Genomic DNA, 17357 nt, shown 5'->3' on the forward strand with positions numbered 1-17357 from the left:
ATGGCCTCAACCTGGCTGAGCAGTCCGCCATCTCTCTTTGTCCCTAACTGCACAATCTGAAAAGCTCTTATTTGTATTTTCCTGTGAGCTGCCGTCAACGATGCTACAAACACAGAGACAGGTCTGTTCCCAAGAAGGCCTTTGCCTGCACTGACCCCTCTTTTCTAGGCCACACTCCACAAGTTCCCCCTCAAGGTGCAGCTCACTCCTCCATCACCAGGGGACTTTAAACCAGCAGCGACCAAGTAGAGCATCCATTGACTGGTCAACTCACAAACATCTTTTCTCAAAAAGGAGGCAGGCAGAAGTTTTCCTTAAGAATGAGGTCAGACACCACTGTTCTCAGCAAAAGTCACTTTTAGAAACACTCCCTCAGGCACTGGGCAGAGGGGGGGCAGTATGGCAACCAGAGAGGGCTTGCTTTGAGGGCTTGGAGCCATGATGGGGGGGGCATTGGATATATTGAAAGAAACACACACACACACTCTTTAACTCTGTAAATTTGAGTTCATAAAGAAGACATTAAAGAGGGTCATACGTCCTTTTCAAATCGGTAATCCAGGGTCATGCGAGCACCCAACACTGGCTAACTGTTTATGCTGTGTGCACCATGATCCCACTGACGAGGATAGCACCATGCCAAATGGCACGGTCCTAACTTCCTCCCGCTGACCCAGATGCAAGTGGCTAGGAACCCTGCCCTGTCCACCAGCATCCAGAAGAGCGTGGATTCAGGCTCAACCTCACTTCCAGACCCCAGGCTCTCTCCACTCACCAAGCAACCAACCGCTATAGGGAATTTAGAAGAGAGAGAAAGAGAAAGAGACCCTGAGACACTCCCTCCCATTGATAACCCACTGATATGCGGTGTGACTTCTTAACTTCGTATGTGCACACAGGTGCACAAATAGGCACGCACACACTCACACACAAACATGCATGCCCACACACATGGGTTCACACATGCATGGATGCAGACCCTGGGTCCTATAACTACATAGCCCTCCGGGCTCAGAAAGAGTTAAGTTACCCTCACCGCATAAATCAAAATTTCAAGGCTGCACCACACCACAATGATCCCCTTTTTACATATGACGAGAACCAGAGAGGGGCTGCAATCCCAAGCATCCTGAGTGAGTCTCCCCAGCCCGCACAGGTTACACCACCGGGGTCAGGGCCGAGGACCTTTAGCGGCAACATTCATTTCCTGAACAGGACAAGCCCTCCTGACCATAAAGCTAATAAGAACTTCCTCGCACGGCGAGCTCCGGCTGACAGGGTGACTTGTCACTGGTCACGCAGGAGGAGAGCGCTGGTTCCCATTAGAGGCTTATGATGCCAGGTGCTCCTAATAAGGCTCCTCGGTGAGAAACAAGAGCCTGCTAAGTCCTAGCTCCAACTCTGGAAGTAATCAGGCCTGGGCTTCAGGGATTAGGGAGGGGCCTTCCTTGAAGAAATGGGGGTGGGGGGGAGACTCCCTAGACCCCTGGCAGCCGCTAACCTGCTGAATGGCTTAAATAAATAAATTCTTAAGCATCCTTCCACATCTTTCCCAGTCACCATAAAAGACTCCCCCAAATTAACACAAGTAATATTTCCCCAGTACTCCAGGCTTGATGGATTACCCAGAGGGCCATTACGTTAGGCCAGATCTGCTTCTCATGACAGCAAGGAGCGTTGTGCCAACAGACCTAATGGCATTAAGATCACAACCCTCAGCTAATCCACTTAGCCCAGGAGAGGATAACAGGGGACTCGGTGGCTCCCCTATCAGGACGGGGTCACTAGGGAAGTGGAAGGTAGGTAGGCGACTTTTTTATCCCATCCCTGCTGCTACCAGTTAGTGCGGTGTTGCTTCTGCTTATCACCACCTTGGCCTCTGCAAAGCTAATGGTTTGACGGAGAACGGGCCTTATTTTCAGCTCGTCTGGTGGTTCGAGTGCGTGTGTGCTGTCTGTCTTTACTTTCCAAGGACTTCTGCTGGTTGTAAAGAATTTAGACAGGACTAGCATTTTTTTTTCTTTCTTCATCAAAATATCTGTGACTAGGTCTTTGAGTAGTTCCCTTGGCATCACCGTGCTGTCTCAGGAAGTTCCTTCTCTTGCCTAACTTGGGTCCTTCCTCCTGTAAGGCTGAACACAATCTGTTCACGCTGAAGAGAATCAGGTCTCAGGGTCAGAGTGGAAAGTGAGTTCAGAACTGAGACTCAAACAGGATTTGGGGGAGTTTTAGCCAAAGTTTCCATGCTAAACAAGAAAGGGCCGGAGCCCCTCCCCACAGCTGCACAGTTAAGCCTCGCATAGGCAAAACCCAACCAGTTTTTTTCAGACTGAGCCAGCATAATAAGGACATAGGGGCTTTTAAGGGAAACAGTAGAAAGGGGGATTTCTGATTATGCCGGCACGGAATTAACAACGCAGACTTTTTATTTTTGAAAGCGTGTTTCTTTTTTCTCTCCCTTTCTCTGATTTTCTCTTTTCCAGTCAGCATAAAAGCTTCTACCTCAGCCAGGCAGTGGTGGTGCATACTTTTAATCCCAGCACTCGGGAGGCAAAGGCAGACTGTGAGTTCGAGGCCAGCCTGGGCTACAGAGCAAGTGCCAGGACAGCCAAGGCTATCCAAAACAAAACAGCTTCCACCTCTAGAAGTCGGTCACTCGTCAGTAAGATGTGACGCTGGATTTCCCGGATCTGCACAATTTGGGCCCCTAAACACCTGTCCACTGTGCCGTGGGCAGGTGACTGACCTCCTCTGAAGCCACCAAGAGAAATGAGGGGACCAGAGCTAGTCACTTGGCTTCAGGGAAAATGAGTCAGAACACTAAAGCGCCAATCCTGGCACCCTCTCCTGCTTTCCATAGACAAGCTGACTAACCTCATGGACTTTTCTTGCCTATCAGAAATGCAAAACCAACACCCCACCTACAGCCCAGCTAAGAATTAAGGAGATCTCATTAGTGCACTCAGCCCAGAAGCTGACATGTAACAAGCATTGAGTATTGTCCCTGAACCACTCTGGGACACTCTGGGAAGGATTCCTAGGGAGGGAGTTCTCAGCTCCCATCACTCATGTGAGCTCAGCCCATGACCGCCTGCAGTAAGGTGGTGTTGTGTGTACCCCATTCCACACCCCACGCCCTGTGAACGGAGAGTGGGCAGCACACCTGGGCTCTGTGTTTGGACCGGACAGCAGCAGCACTGTCCAGCTAAATTTAAAGAACTGGAATGATTCCCCAGACCCTGGGTCAATGGGACAAAATGTACCCGGGACACCAGACTGCACTGGTCCACTTCCCAGGGAAGACAGAGGAGCACACGGGCCTGTGTTGTGGGCATGGCCTTCTGAACAACAGTGACGGCTACCAACTGGCAAACACCTGCAGAACACACGCACTGTGCACTTCCATGTGTGGCAAATACTTACAAGTTGCTACTTATAATGACCTCTTGAGTAAGGACTGTTGTTGGTAACCCATTTTACAGATGGGCAGACAGCCTGTAGAGGTCAACTACCACAACCCCAGTCACATTAGTCAGTAAGTGATACAATTGGCTTTCTGTGACCACAGTCAAAAGGAGCACATTCACTATGTATAAAACCTGGGAATGCAGGCAGTAGTGGACACTGTGACATTCCTTCTCTCTACCAGAATAACTATAAAAGAGTCACCCTTTCACCTAAGCTGAACGTGTAGTCATCATAGGACATTCAAGCACCCTCTTGTCACCTCTTATCTTCATTTATCAAGACTCTTAAGTCTTACACTTGAACTTCCAATTGTGTTTTAAAATCATCACACGTGCACGTGTGCAAGCGCGCACACACACACACACACACACACACTCCGAGTTAGCAAGAAATCAAAAGTGGGATTTGAGTCTAACCGTTCTGGTTAGGACATTTTAAAGACTTTTTAGGGCTTCCTAGAACTATGAAAGTTTCAAGAGTTCATTCTAGATCTCATATGACTCAGTAACCCCTAGCAGGTTAAAAAAAAAAAAAAGTAAGTAAAAAAATAATAAGTCAACACAATCTGGGTATGGTGGCGCACACCTTTAATCCCAGAACTTGGAAGGCAGAGGCAAGCACATCTCTGTGAGTTCAAGGCTAGCATAGTCTATATTGTGAGTTCTAGGGCTATATAGTAAGAACCAGTCTCAAAAAGATCAAAAAAGACACAACTGAGTGCAGACAGAGGAAATTAAACTGACCTCCATCACGGCTGTCAGATTCCACAATGCAAAATCCAAAACCATTGACTTAAGTACAATTAACCAGCAATCCAGAAAATGCTCATCAAAGTTAGAAAAGAAAGCTCAGGATGGAAAGGGGACACCAAGACAGGCAGCTCAGAGCCTTAGCCTCCAAAGCAGCTGGACACAGGGACAAGGCCCTGGCAAAGCCTTTGGCCTTCTCCCTTCTCTTCACAGCCACAGACCTCTCCAAAAGATGGGTTTCCAGGTACCCAGGAGATTAGGGACAGAATCACTCATCACTCCCAAAAGGATACTCACAGGAAACAGATAAGGGTTTGAATAGGATTGGGGCAAATCTGTGAATGACATAGTAGCTGGAAATAGCTACTAAGCAAAGCCTGGATACACCTGACCTTTAGAACTGACGTCAAGAAATATGGCTGAAGCCTCCAATCCTGGCAGCTTAGAGATGGGGCTGGTACCTAAAGACAAGGTCAGATGGAGCTGAGCCAGAATACCACTGTCCATGCTCTTATAAGGCCTGCTGTAGTGTGCCCAAGGCAGCATAGTGCCTGGCCCTAACCATTTATAGCTGCGTGACCATCAGCAAGTCATTTACTTGCTTTCAAATCTTTTCATTATCTCTAAATTGGGGGGCTTGATACTGCCCTAAGATCACTTATGCAAACCCGCTAGGTGCTTCAGAAATCAGAACTGTGCAGATGGTAGGCTTATTGGGACCTGTGTTTAACAGCTCCAGTGGCGTCTAGGGCAGCACTCTGTAATCAAACACATTAATATTTTTGCAGCAAAACATATGAATATTCAAAATAAAGCAGGATAAATATAGCCTCGCATCAGCTTTTGCCGCTAAATGAGTTTGCTGCAAACTTACACAAAACCTTTTAGCTTCCAGAGCTTCTACGACTTCCTAATCACAGAGCTAGGACTGTCGCCCCCACCCCCTTCAGAAGGCCGTGAGTTAGGAGAGAGAGAAAGTCTGTCGATGTGTTTTACCAAAACATCACAGCGGAGGGTAGGCATTCGTAGTGTGGCTGCTGGGGCTCTCATCACTCCAAGGCTTACCTTGTTCTGCACAAACTTGGTGTGACCTCAGAGGTGCCTAGGAGCCAAGCATGGCAGCTCAAACACACAATCTCAGCATCTGGGATGCTGTGACAGGAAGACCACCAGGAGTTCAAGTTCAGTGTGAACTGAGAGATGGGAGTGAGGAGAGGAAGATGGAAGAAGGAAGAAGAGGAAGAAAAAGAAGAACAAGAAGCAGCAGCAGGTGGAAGAAGCCTCAGTTGGTAGACTGCATGTGATCAGTTGGTAGGGTGCGCGCGCTCAGTTGGCAGGGTGCGCGCGCTCAGTTGGCAGGGTGCGCGCGCTCAGTTGGCAGGGTGCCTGTGCTCAGTTGGCAGGGTGCGTGTGCTCAGTTGGTAGGGTGCGTGTGCTCAATTGGTAGGGTGCTTGTACTCAGCTGGTAGGGTGCGTGCACTCAGTTGGCAGGGTGCGTGTGCTCAGTTGGTAGGGTGCCTGTGCTCAGCTGGTAGGGTGCATGCCCTCAGTTGGCAGGGTGCGTGTGCTTAGTTAGTAGGGTGTGCGTGCTCAGCTGGTAGGGTGCGTGTGCTCAGTTAATAGAGTCCTTTCCTAGCATATACAAAGCCCTGAATCCGTGTGCTCAGCTGGTAGGGTACATGCACTCAGTTGGCAGGGTGCGTGTGCTCAGTTGGGAGGGTGCGTGTGCTCAGTCGGTAAAGTGCTTGTGCTCAATTGGTACGGTGCTTGTACTCAGCTGGTAGGGTGCGTGCACTCAGTTGGCAGGGTGCGTGTGCTTAGTTGGCAGGGTGTGCGTGCTCAGCTGGTAAGGTGCGTGTGCTCAGTTAATAGAGTCCTTTCCTAGCATATACAAAGCCCTGAATCCGTGTGCTCAGCTGGTAGGGTACATGCACTCAGTTGGCAGGGTGCGTGCACTCAGTTGGCAGGGTGCGTGTGCTCAGTTGGGAGGGTGCGTGTGCTCAGTCGGTAAGGTGCGTGTGCTCAATTGGTACGGTGCTTGTACTCAGCTGGCAGGGTGCGTGCACTCAGTTGGCAGGGTGCGTGTGCTCAGTTGGTAGGGTGCGTGTGCTCAGCTGGTAGGGTGCGTGCACTCAGTTGGCAGGGTGCGTGTGCTTAGTTGGCAGGGTGTGCGTGCTCAGCTGGTAGGGTGCGTGTGCTCAGTTAATAGAGTCCTTTCCTAGCATATACAAAGCCCTGAATCTGATCCTCAGCACCACAAACACTGGGCATGGGGGCTCCCAGCATTCAGGAGCTGGCAACAGGAGGATCAAAGGTTCAAAGAAGGCCATCCTCAGCTACATAGTAAGTTCAAAGCTAACTAAAATACACGAGATCCTGTCTCAAAACAAGCCGTCTGATCTCTGCATGTCCCTCGCTGAAAGCAGAGAGTCTGCCAGAGAGAGACTAAGCTGAGAAGACAGAGCTCCGGCATCCCAGCTACATGCAATGTGTAGCCTCTAGACAGTATCCTCTAGCCCCTCCAGCCGGTACCAGGAAGTTTCGGGAAGGGCTCTACACAGGTAGGTTCAGGAAGCCAAGCAAGATCGCTCACTGGTGCCTGAGCCTCCTTTGCTGAGCTAAATAAGAGTTCCCACTATGCCGCAGAGGTGGGCTGGCCTGTTCAGCATTTGATCTGGCAAAGGTTCCTATAGAATATATAGGTTCCACTCTGATTCTGCAACACCAAGGCCAGAAGCGGGATAAAAGCTGCCTTAGGTGTGGAGCAGACAAAGCCATAAACGAGAGAGGAGTCTCCACACAGTCAGCTATGCTGTTCCTGTCATGTTGGTGACCCCTGCATAAAGCTGGAAATGACGAGGAGCATCTGACCCCGGTGAGCTGGATACTAGACCACATCTAGACTAAGTCACAGGCAGACCTGACATCCAAACCAACCTACAGGCAGAACTGCTCTGGTTTTTCATAGAAAGAGGACAGGTGAGCCTTGACCAAGACTGTCCCATCTTTCAGAAGCTGAAGAGGGTCCCCTCTCTCACAGAAGCTGTCCTCTGTCATAGGGACCTACTGGAAAAGATTCCTGGGTCCAGAATTTGGAGGAGACTGCTAAATTTATCATGTCTCCTCACTGGCTAGCTTCCTTCTGGTTCTGTTAGTTAAATAATGCCGCCTGGTTTATCCAAGTGGTGTCTCTGTCTAGTCTTTCCATCCATACATATATCATCTGATATTTCCTTGATACAGGATGCATACATCCCACTACATTTCATTACCACTCTCTGTCCAGCCAAAAGGTGCTCCTACCATGCCACCCCAGGTTGGGATCAAGTTATGGGAAAACCTATGCATGCAATTCAACATCCAATCCCTTTCCTGCCTTGCTTCTCTGCAACTCTGCCCTTTCTTCATCCCCAAAGCAAGAACAAATGCCAGATACTTCATCTGTACCAACACTCTAACCTGCTGGCTTAAAATAAAATAAACCTTGTGGCTGTAACCTATCATAGTCACCCCTGTTAGGATCCCAGCCAATTCCCACAGCTTCCTGGCGTCGGATTTTTCTATCTAGACTTCTGTTTGCACTGGTAGCTGTGATGATTTTTCTTCCACTGAACATTTCTCAGATTGCTGATAGGTGGGAGGGGGCGATGCACAGAGAACAGTGGGGAATGGGGAGATGGTGCATTAATCCTGGTTCCTGGAGAGAGGAGAGGAAAGGTGTCCCACATTGTGCATCTAGCCAGGGGTAGCCAAGGCTGCACACACATGCACGGGAATATCGTCTCCCTCTCCTGATTTCCTAAGACCTTGCAGCTTAGCATAGCAGGATCTGACTCCAGATCTAGCTACTCAGGATGCAGAACTCATTTCTGCCCTCAGTCAAAAGCACATGTTTTCTTTCATCAGCCCAGAGTGTGGCACCAAGGACTCCAGAATCAAAGCCTCATTGTTGCAACCTTATGAGGACAGGGACACAGTCCACACCACCTCACGCATGCTCCAGTGGATGGGAATGCTCGGAACCCCGCACCTTCAGAGCTCAGAGCCAATAGGGAGATGTAGAAAGGAGGCTTGGAACTACACAGAGAACAGAACTTCACTTTCATGATGACTACATGGTGGCCACAGCACCAGTGACTGGGCGTTACTTCAACCAGCATCAACCCTAAAACTGACCCCAGAAAGCTTGAAGAGCCTCTGAAGATGCTCACCCTGCGTGTGGCTGCTCTCCCCATCTCAACCCCTTGATATACATCTTAGCCAACCCTCGCTTCTCCCCAATTAGAGTCCCAGTCACATGAGAATCCAGAACTCTCGGGACAGTTACATATTTTCTGGTTTTCTTGAGTAGAGAGAAAATTATGTACACAGACTCATTGAGAACTCTTGGCTCTGGAGATACAAGAACTAGAAAAAGGTCGGGCGTGTGGTACTTAACCTTAATCCTAGCACTCTGACCAGAGGCAGAAGCAGGCAGGTCTCTGTGAACTGAAATGCAGTCTGCTCTGCATAGCTAGTTCCAAGCTATCTAGGGCTATGAAGTCAGACCTGGTCTCAAAAGCAAATAAATAAATTTTCTAAGAAATGAATCAGAGGGAAGAACAAAATTATGTGTGCGCACGTACTACTGTGCATGTGTGTGCGTGTGGGGGGCAGAGGTCACGTTAGGCATCTTCTTCAATTGTTCTCCACTTCAATCTTTTTTTTTTTCCTTCAGATGAGATCTCTTGTTGAACCTGGAGCTTGTAGATTAGGCTGATTGGCTGGAGGAATCCAGGGATCTGTCTATCTCCACCTCCCCAGGGCTAGGATTACCGGTGCGTTTTGCTGAGCTTGGGTTTTTGCTTGTGTGCACAGCTTTTGACACAGGGATCGAAACTTGGGTCCTCATGCTTGCAGAACAAGCACTTTATCAACCTAGCTGTCTTTCTAGCCTCATCCCCACCCCAAGAGTGACCTTAAAAAGTGACTTTCCATCATATTGCACTTTTCACAGCACGTTCTCATCCGGAGATGATAAACCAATCCTGTCAAGTTTGGGAGGGAGTTTCCTCTCAAGGAAAATGTAAGCAAAAAGAAGCACAATTTCGTCGGTCTATTTCCGAGCAGCTCAAGCATCAAGAAGACACATATCCGCAGTTGTTATTTTATGTATTACCGGAAAAAAAAAAAAAGCGGCTACTTTTAGCTGAGTGCGTCTTTCCATAGGGTACAGCTCAGAGCGGCCAATCAGGCAATCTCAGAGCAAGCTGTGGCTAGAGGTGACTGTATCAATTTCCCACCTACCATTCAGGTCCCCGAAATGAGCAACAAAAATGGAAGAAGGGGAGAGTGCACGCAGAAGTAGAAAACCCACCCAAGATCAGCAAAACAGCCTATCTAAGTTGTGCAAAAGGCTAGCATCCATGACAACTGAAAACCGGATTCGCGGGCACAATTCCTCAGACCCAGGGATGAGGAATGCAAACGATGGGCTTATAGTTTACAGCAAACGGAAAAGACCACCCCACTATTGACTCCAGCTCTGAAGAGCACTGATCAATAGTCCTCCACCTGTCCTGCAGGAAGGATCCTCTTCTTCACAGGATTGCTACAAGAACCACAATGCGTGACAGATTTAAGTCTGAGTTTGAATCTTTCTGCCTTGCTAGGACTCCATCTCAGCATTTTCCTGTGTATTGGTAAAAGAAACACTACCTACCTCTTAAGGAAGGTAGCAAATGTGAAATTCCAGGGAAAGCACTAGTCCTGAACCAAACACATCAGAAGAACTCAAAGGGGGGGGGGGTGCAGAAATGAAAACGGAAGCCAGAGGGCAGCCAAGGCTAGCCCTTGTGATCTGAGAAGGGATACGAGGAGGCTATACAAGCTGTTGAGACCAAAACTCTTACACACGTTCTTGTCCTTGAATTTAACTAGAACTTACTCTGCCTCCAAATGTATCTGCAAGAATAGACATTTGGGACCTATGGGTATGTGTAGGACTTAAACCCATGCTACAGTCCCAGGCTGAAGACAATGCCCTGCCATTACACAAACTGTGGCCAGTGGGGGTAGGAAAAGCCTGATGACATGGCTCAGTAGCTGGGCACAGGAGACCTTCAGCCTGAACCCCCACCTCCTGCCCCTTTTCTTGCCATTTTTATTAAACAGTCACTCTGGGCAAAACAGCAGCACAGATCAAACCACAGGAAAAGCAGATGGAAGTCCCAAAAACAAAACAGAAAAGATGGCCTAGAAGCCGGGCCCATGAGTTTCCTAATGTTTTTAGATAGACATCATGTCCTCTCACCAGCCTCTGAAAATAACTGTGTGCTCTCCTGTGCTTCAGTATGGGAAAGAGTGGTTTGTTTTGGGGTTTGTTTTTCAAGGAGCACAGAGGAGTCGGGTTCCCAGATTCAGGTTGGGCCAGACATAAAGGAACACCATCAGGACCAGAAGATGAGTGCAGTTGCAAGGCTGGCGCTGGGGCAGGGGATTACCTGTGCTGCTCCACGGCCTCGTTGTCTGGAAGCTCGACCCCACACACGCTGCACTGCTCCCCCAGAGGACGGCTCTCAGCCTTCATGCCCACAGCCAGCTCACCCAGCTTGCTGAACAGCTCCCTCTGGATGAAGCCCTGAGGCAGCAGGCCCCCATAGGTGCTGAAGTCCATGGAGACGGCCAGGGCAGGTTGCACATGGAGACCAGAGGTCACTGAAGACGGCATGCTCAACACAGCATCGCCCTTGTGGTTGGGCAGCACTGAGTAGATGCCCAAATGCTTCTCCACTGGTGGTGCCAGGGGCTCCTGTCGCCCAGGGTGTCCCTGACCAGCTTCAACAGGAGGTGAAAGCTGCTCAGCACTTTCTTCTCGCCCATAATGAAGCTCCCTGGCACTGGTGATGACGCTGCTCCTAGTGGGAGTCCCAGGCCCCTCTTTGCTCCTTTCTTCAAGCTTGTCCCCCAACCCTCCTGAGATGCTGGACTCAGCTGCCCCAGGGCTGTCCTGGCCAGGGACTTCATCTACCTGCATCATCTCTGTCTTCACCTCAGCCACTGCAGAGTGCCGCCCACCCCCCACCAGTGTGGGCTCCTCGGGTCCTGCAGGTGGCTGAAGAGTTCCTTGCAGGAGAGACTGTCCTATGGTCATCAAACTGTCCACTGCTGCCTTGGTAGGACTCATGGCTGAAAGCCCAAAAGAGGTGGAGACCGAAGGGCTCTGGTCCACCAGGGGTCCGGGGAGACTCTGTCCAGCCAGGCTGGAATACCCACTCTCCTCGCTGGAATGCTTCGAGATGAAGATGTTCTTGAGGTATCGAGCCTTGCGGTCCTCTTCTTCTTCACCCCCGCCATCTGCCATGGTGGCCTCTGTGTCATTGTCATCGGATGCCTGGATGGTCTCCAGGATCTTCAGGCACTGTTCCTCCAGGTACTCAATTTCCAGGATCTCGGCTGCATACAGCAGGTCATCGAGGTCCTCTGCCTTGGCTTGCAGTGTGGCCGTGTAGGCATACTCCAGAATCTGCTGGAAGGTCTTTGGCGAGAGGAAGTCCAGAGTATAGTGCTGGCTGTTTCGGTGAAAGAGAATCTCAAACATCTTGCTGGTGCAGGCCAGCACTGTCCGGTGGGCATGGAACTCCTGGCTGTCCACCATGATGACCACATCGCACAGAGTCCCGGCCAGTCGCATCTGATTGGCCTTGCACAGCAGCCCCGTAGGGTGGCTAGGGTTCTGCAGCTGGATCATACCCATCTTTGTCAGATCCATGATGCTCCCCTTGGCTCAGGCATGGGGCTCTCTTTCCTTCTTTGCTCTGCGTGGTGGGGCAGGGTAGGCTTCCTGGGCTAGCAGAAAGGACTGGAGAAGGCAAGAAGAGAAGAAATAAAAGAGATGAGCAAGTGACAACATCCCAGTGTCCCTAAAATTAAGAATTCAAACATTACAGTATGTCTCCTCCAGCAAGAGGTTCTTGAGGTTTGAACGGAAGGGACTTGGGCTTCCTAGAAACCTATGAATCAGGCTTTGCAACAAGCCCAGGGCTCTAAGAGTAAAAAGAAGGTTATGTTTTCCCGTATGTTTAATCAACGGCTCGGTAGCATCTGCTGGATGAAGTAATATGAAGATTACAATGAATCCTAGGCATTCTTTAAGCCTGAGAATAGAGACTTCCCGTGTTGGACCAGTGTCCACCATGAGGCTCACAAGCATACTTACAATTAACAAGTTCTTAACCCCTTCCTTTAGTCAGCTTAAGCATTCAGCTTTACTGCCAATCCCCTATAAGCAGACCCTCATCTTCAATGTTTTTCTAGTTCTGCTTCACTGAGATGGCCTTAGGAGGGAAATCAAATACAGCCAGGGCTGCTAGAGGTGGTTCGTGGTGGCGGCGGTGGCCTGGTATCTACCAGCAACAAGGCTGTCCTCTCCTAACCATGTCCTCGCTCCACCATCCAGTGCCTTCTATGGCCTCTGTCCTTGTACTCTGTAGTCAGGACTGCAAAGGATTGGCAGACCTATTCCTAGGCTGTGACAAGAACACACACACATCACACCACACACACACCACTTCACATGTTAACTTATCATTTCTACCTACAAGTTCCTCAGAGTTACTCTGTATGTCCAAGGGGTGTGTGTGTGTGTGTGTGTGTGTGCGCATGTATGTGTGCTAGCCAAAGAGTATTAACATGCCTACATACAATTATACAAGATGCTACAGCCTCCTCCTTTCCCTCCTACCCACAAGAGCCCAATGGACTGAACACTCTAAAATAAGAAATCAGAGAGACACCATAGGAGGGTATGTTCCCAACCAACAGCCTTGAGGGCTCATGCCAGACTGGATACCTCTGAGGTGTTGGCAAGTTCAGTGACAAGGAGAAAAACTGACACAGGACATGGCTCTAGAAGTGACATTGGCACCAGCATCTCTGGTTAAGTCCAGAAGGTAGGGAAGACTGGGCTGGAACACAAAAGCCTTTCACAGAGCGTGTTCTGGATCACTGAGTGGCTCCCGATTCTGAACAGTCATTGGGACACGGACAGAAAGACCTAATAGGTCGAGGTCCCCAGCCTCTGCCTAGCTGTGGCCAACATCTCTCACAACCAATGGCCTGGGGAGAGGGGAGAGAGAGCTAGACTTCTTGCCCACTCTTCATGGAGCTTGCCTTCACCCTCAACAGGAGTCTTAAGGACCCAGAGGTACAAAACTCATGCAGAAAAGGTTAACAGCACTTGCTGGCTACTCTCACTGTCCACCCCAAAGTGGAAACGAAGGGCATTAACAAGGGTGAGACATAATTCATCAGAGACTTCATGAACACTGTGTGCTTTCGGCAGAGATCAGAGTTTAAAAAAACTAGGAGAGAGAACCAAAATAAAGAAGGTTCGCGGCCCGAGAATATCTTCTCCCAAAGGAGCCTTTTGAGGCCTTGAGGCAAATCAAGGTGCCCTCTCTCTCACTGGCGGATCTGTACCAGCTATCGGACCGTCGCTAGCTGCAGTGATCAGCCAGGAGGCGCTGGGTAAAGCGCTAACCCGCCAGAGCACCGAGGATCGATTGCGCTCCCAACACACCCCCTCGTTCCCAGCGACCCCCGCCGAGACTTGCAGAGGACTTTGGCAAACTTGGGAAAGCAACTTTTACCCAGGAGTCAGGCGCCTCTGGAAGAAAGGGAACTGAGCTAAGGAAAGGGGGAAAGCGAAAGAGACTAGGGAAAGGAGAAGGTCCGAACGGGCTGGACCGCGTAGCTAGGCCGGCCAGGCGGCGCAACCCGCAGAAGAAGGGGAAGCACAAAAGCCCTGCGGCGAATAGTGGGAGGCCAAGCAAGAAGCGATCTCCAGGTCCTCATCTCCCGCCCAGGATCAGGATCCTCGGGAAGCCATCAGCACGGTTCCCAGCCTCCCACACCAGCTGCCCGCATGCCCGAGTTAGACAAGCTGGGAGCGTGTCGGGGAGAAGGCGAGCTGGTCGCAGCGGAGCGCTTCTGTGCATTCCAGTGGGTCGGCAGGCTGGCGGGATCGTGCGCATTTCGACCGCGTGCGGGAGCGTGCGAGGGGCTAGGCAAGCTTGCAACCGGCGCGCCAGGGTGGGAAAGACATTCCAAACGCATCAGGTGCAGAGCCCGGGAACCCACCGTGCGCGGCCGGGAGCGCACAGCGAGCTCCGGCGCCACGGCTGCTCCCACCGAGAGCCGAGGAGGACCCGGAGTGTCCGAGTCTCTCCGAAGCTTCCCTCTTTCCTTAAACAGGGGCATCAAGTCTAATCAAGAAAAAAAGAAAATTCCCACCACGTTTTTCTCTAAAGAAAACAAAAACCCAAGCGGTACCAGTCCCCTCCCCTCCGCCTCCCAGGTCCACTCCTCAGCTCCTTTGGTTCTAGCTCCCCAGCGGAGCAGCGAATAAACACAAATAAATAAGGCACTCACGCCAAGCGCACCGGTCCGCATACATATGAGCACCCACAGGCTCTCTGCTCTTCCGCCAGCCCTTGGCTGTACAAAGCCACCCAATCCCGACCACACGCGCCCAAAGCCCCGGCAGACCTCCCGGCTTGCCACCTCTCACCCGGACCGTGCCCCGAGGAGGAAGGTTGGGGAAGCAGCTGCGCCTAAGCTGACAGCCAGGGCTCCGCTTTCTAGCTGACCCCCAACCAGCGCGGGCGACTGCTGCAGCAGCAGCAACCAGAGAGCTCCGTAGGAGCGCAGCGGCCGAGTGGCCAAAGCTAGCGCCACCCGCCTAAACCTCTCCCGCCCCAGGGCGCCCTGGCGGGAGGCGATCGCTGAGCGGTGCGTGTCCAACACACACACACACATACACACACTCACCGCTTGCCGAGCCTGGAGCTTGGGGTGGGTGTGCGTGCCTGGGGGGTGAGGGGTGTGCCTGGATCGGGGAAGGGGTGTTGCTGGGGAACTGTTGCTCCGGATCTCACAGCGGCAGCGGCGGCATCGCCCGACAGTTCGCAGTACCCGCTCTCATCACCCTTAACTCCTCTCTGCCGCTAGGTTAGCAAATCACCACCGGCTGCGGCGCCTCCGCCGCGTCCCACGTCAACGCCGAGCCCCCTCCCCTGCGAGGCCCCGGCGCCTCTCCATCTTTAGTGCTGGCGGCCGAGCCCAGCTGCCTGCCCACAGCTGCCCCCTCCCCTCCCCATGGCCGGCCTCGGCCCGCCCACCCCGCCCTGTCGGAGCCCGTGTGCACTCCTAGCCCGGCCCTCCCTTCCCGGGCGCTCCCCTCCTTTCCCGGCGCTCAGCGCTTCGGGCTTCGCCTGACATCTAGCTGCTGCCCCGGCGCCAGCGGCCGCTGCTCGTGACTAGGCGGAGAGGGCAAAAGGTTGAAAGGTTGCAAGGAAGAGAAGCCTCAAGGGGCCAGAAGGATGAGAGGGAGGAGTAGTCCCCACTTTAGACTCAGGTTTTTCATTTCTACTGGGCATGCTGTGTATCCCGCGCCCCAACTCCAGTGCTCAAGTGCGGAGTTTCGTATGGTTTTCTAGTATTTGCACCAGCTCAGTGTGTGGTATCTAGTCTTTCACTTTTTCTCAGAACGCGGTTGCATACTGCCTTACCGATACCTTAGACATTGGTTTTAAATGCATTGCTTCTCCAGTCCCAAACCAGGCCTCTCATGCCTGCCGGCAAGGGTGAGTATTCGGGTTACTGGGATTTGGCCAGTCAGATCCAGAGGGGCTGGTGGAGATCTGGTAAGGGGACAGCGCCTCGGTTTTGCTCTATGGATTGTTGAAAGCTGAAGTCAAGGCCTGAGTAAAACTTCTTCACTCTCAATCTCCGTGATTCTCTCCCCAAATTTCCCGGCCCCAGGAATCTGGATGGAAAATTCTGAGGTTCCTGAACGCAGCTCAGCGAGTGGGAGCTTGGAAAAACTCTGGGCCTCTTCAAAATACTTTCTCCCGCTTGGTAGTTAGCCCCACTTTTAAAGGGCATAGTAGAGATGGCCAACCATCTCTATAGTAGGGTAGCAGGACCAAAGAAAAATGTGTCCTTCCTCCAGCCGTGGGAAACTGGGTCTGTCTCCGTTTCACACTGAGCTGGGGGCGAGGTGAGGGTAGAAGGTACTTTTCTGAACCCTGGCCTCTAGCAAAAGCCCCAGAGCATTGGTGTTGGGGGTGTGGTGGAGAGCGCCACCCAGGGGTCTCAGAAAAATCACCCATACAGCTCCACCCTCAAGTCATGAGGTCTTCATAGTTCCAGGCTTCAGTTAGGGGTGCTGTGTCCTTGACTGGTAAAGGCTTCAGCTCTCCCACGGGACTCACAGAATCGTATTTTGATGCCCCAAGTGCTAGAGGAGGAGGAAGGTAAGGGCAATGAGAGGAGAGAAAAGCCCACAAAGACCAAGTGGCTAAGTTTCCACCCGGTCGGTGCGGGGGCTGCTAGTGAGGTGTTCAGAATGACCAGGCAGACAGTTCTCAGACTAGCATTGAGAGACAGGAGTCAGCAGAAGGAAAAGTGCAGGCAAAGCTCAGTGATTGAGTTGCCCTCTAATACCATTGCATGGGTGAGGTAAGGGGAGCCCCCGGAAGTCATTTGGGTATACAACAAAAAGCAATCCTATTTAAGGCCGACCCTCTGTGAGACAAGGGGATCTGAGTAAAGTTAAGAAGCAACTGCCATAAAATAAGCAAATTAAAAATAAACAAGAGTGGATGAGCATGGGGGCAGGAAAGCCCCCCTGTGGATGCCTTGCTGGGGGGATGGAACCACTGCACTTGTTGAGTTCCTGTCTAAAGAGGGCTTGCTGTCTAGGGTCCGCATCCACCTTCCAGCCTCTCTCCAGCAGTCACTGGAGAAGCACACAATTAACCTCTGATCCTGTTCTCCCATTCATCCTCAAATAGGAGAAAGAGAATCTGTGGGCACAATGGGAAAGAAAGCCTGATTCCTGCCTGCCTCTGCCCCCCCACACACACACACACCACCATAGTCACTCCACGTGAAAATCTCCCTTGCTTCATAAACTCTGCCCATTAAAGAGCCCAGCCCTTGTTAGTGTTAAAGAGAGAGGAATGCCTGGATTTAAGAGGTGGGGAAGGTAACAGAAAGGGAGAAGGCAGGCAAGGCTGTGGGCAGAGTGCCAGCGCTGGGCTTCGGAGCATTTCCACTTAGCGATGAAGGCTGGCCGCACAGCAGTTTGATAAGGTT

The 17357-nt window shown here is 51.3% G+C and overlaps 1 protein-coding gene across 4 annotated transcripts in view; it reads right to left on the reverse strand.

Moving 5' to 3' along the window:
* Positions 1-15288, reverse strand: part of Zbtb16 (zinc finger and BTB domain containing 16) — a 186092-nt gene extending 170804 nt beyond the window's left edge. Inside the window, exons 1-2 of one of the 4 annotated variants that reach the window (XM_057766641.1) lie at positions 15027-15288; positions 10700-12057 (exon numbers count right to left, since the gene is read on the reverse strand). In XM_057766641.1, coding sequence (XP_057622624.1) covers positions 10700-11967 — 1268 coding nt within the window. In that variant the 5' untranslated portion in view covers positions 11968-12057; positions 15027-15288. The other 3 variants (XM_057766642.1, XM_057766644.1, XM_057766643.1) reach the window with 3 other exon arrangements.
* Positions 15289-17357: the final 2069 nt, after the last annotated feature.

The sequence above is a fragment of the Chionomys nivalis genome, chromosome 4 (genome assembly GCF_950005125.1).
Source record: "Chionomys nivalis chromosome 4, mChiNiv1.1, whole genome shotgun sequence".
NCBI lineage: Eukaryota > Metazoa > Chordata > Mammalia > Rodentia > Cricetidae > Chionomys > Chionomys nivalis.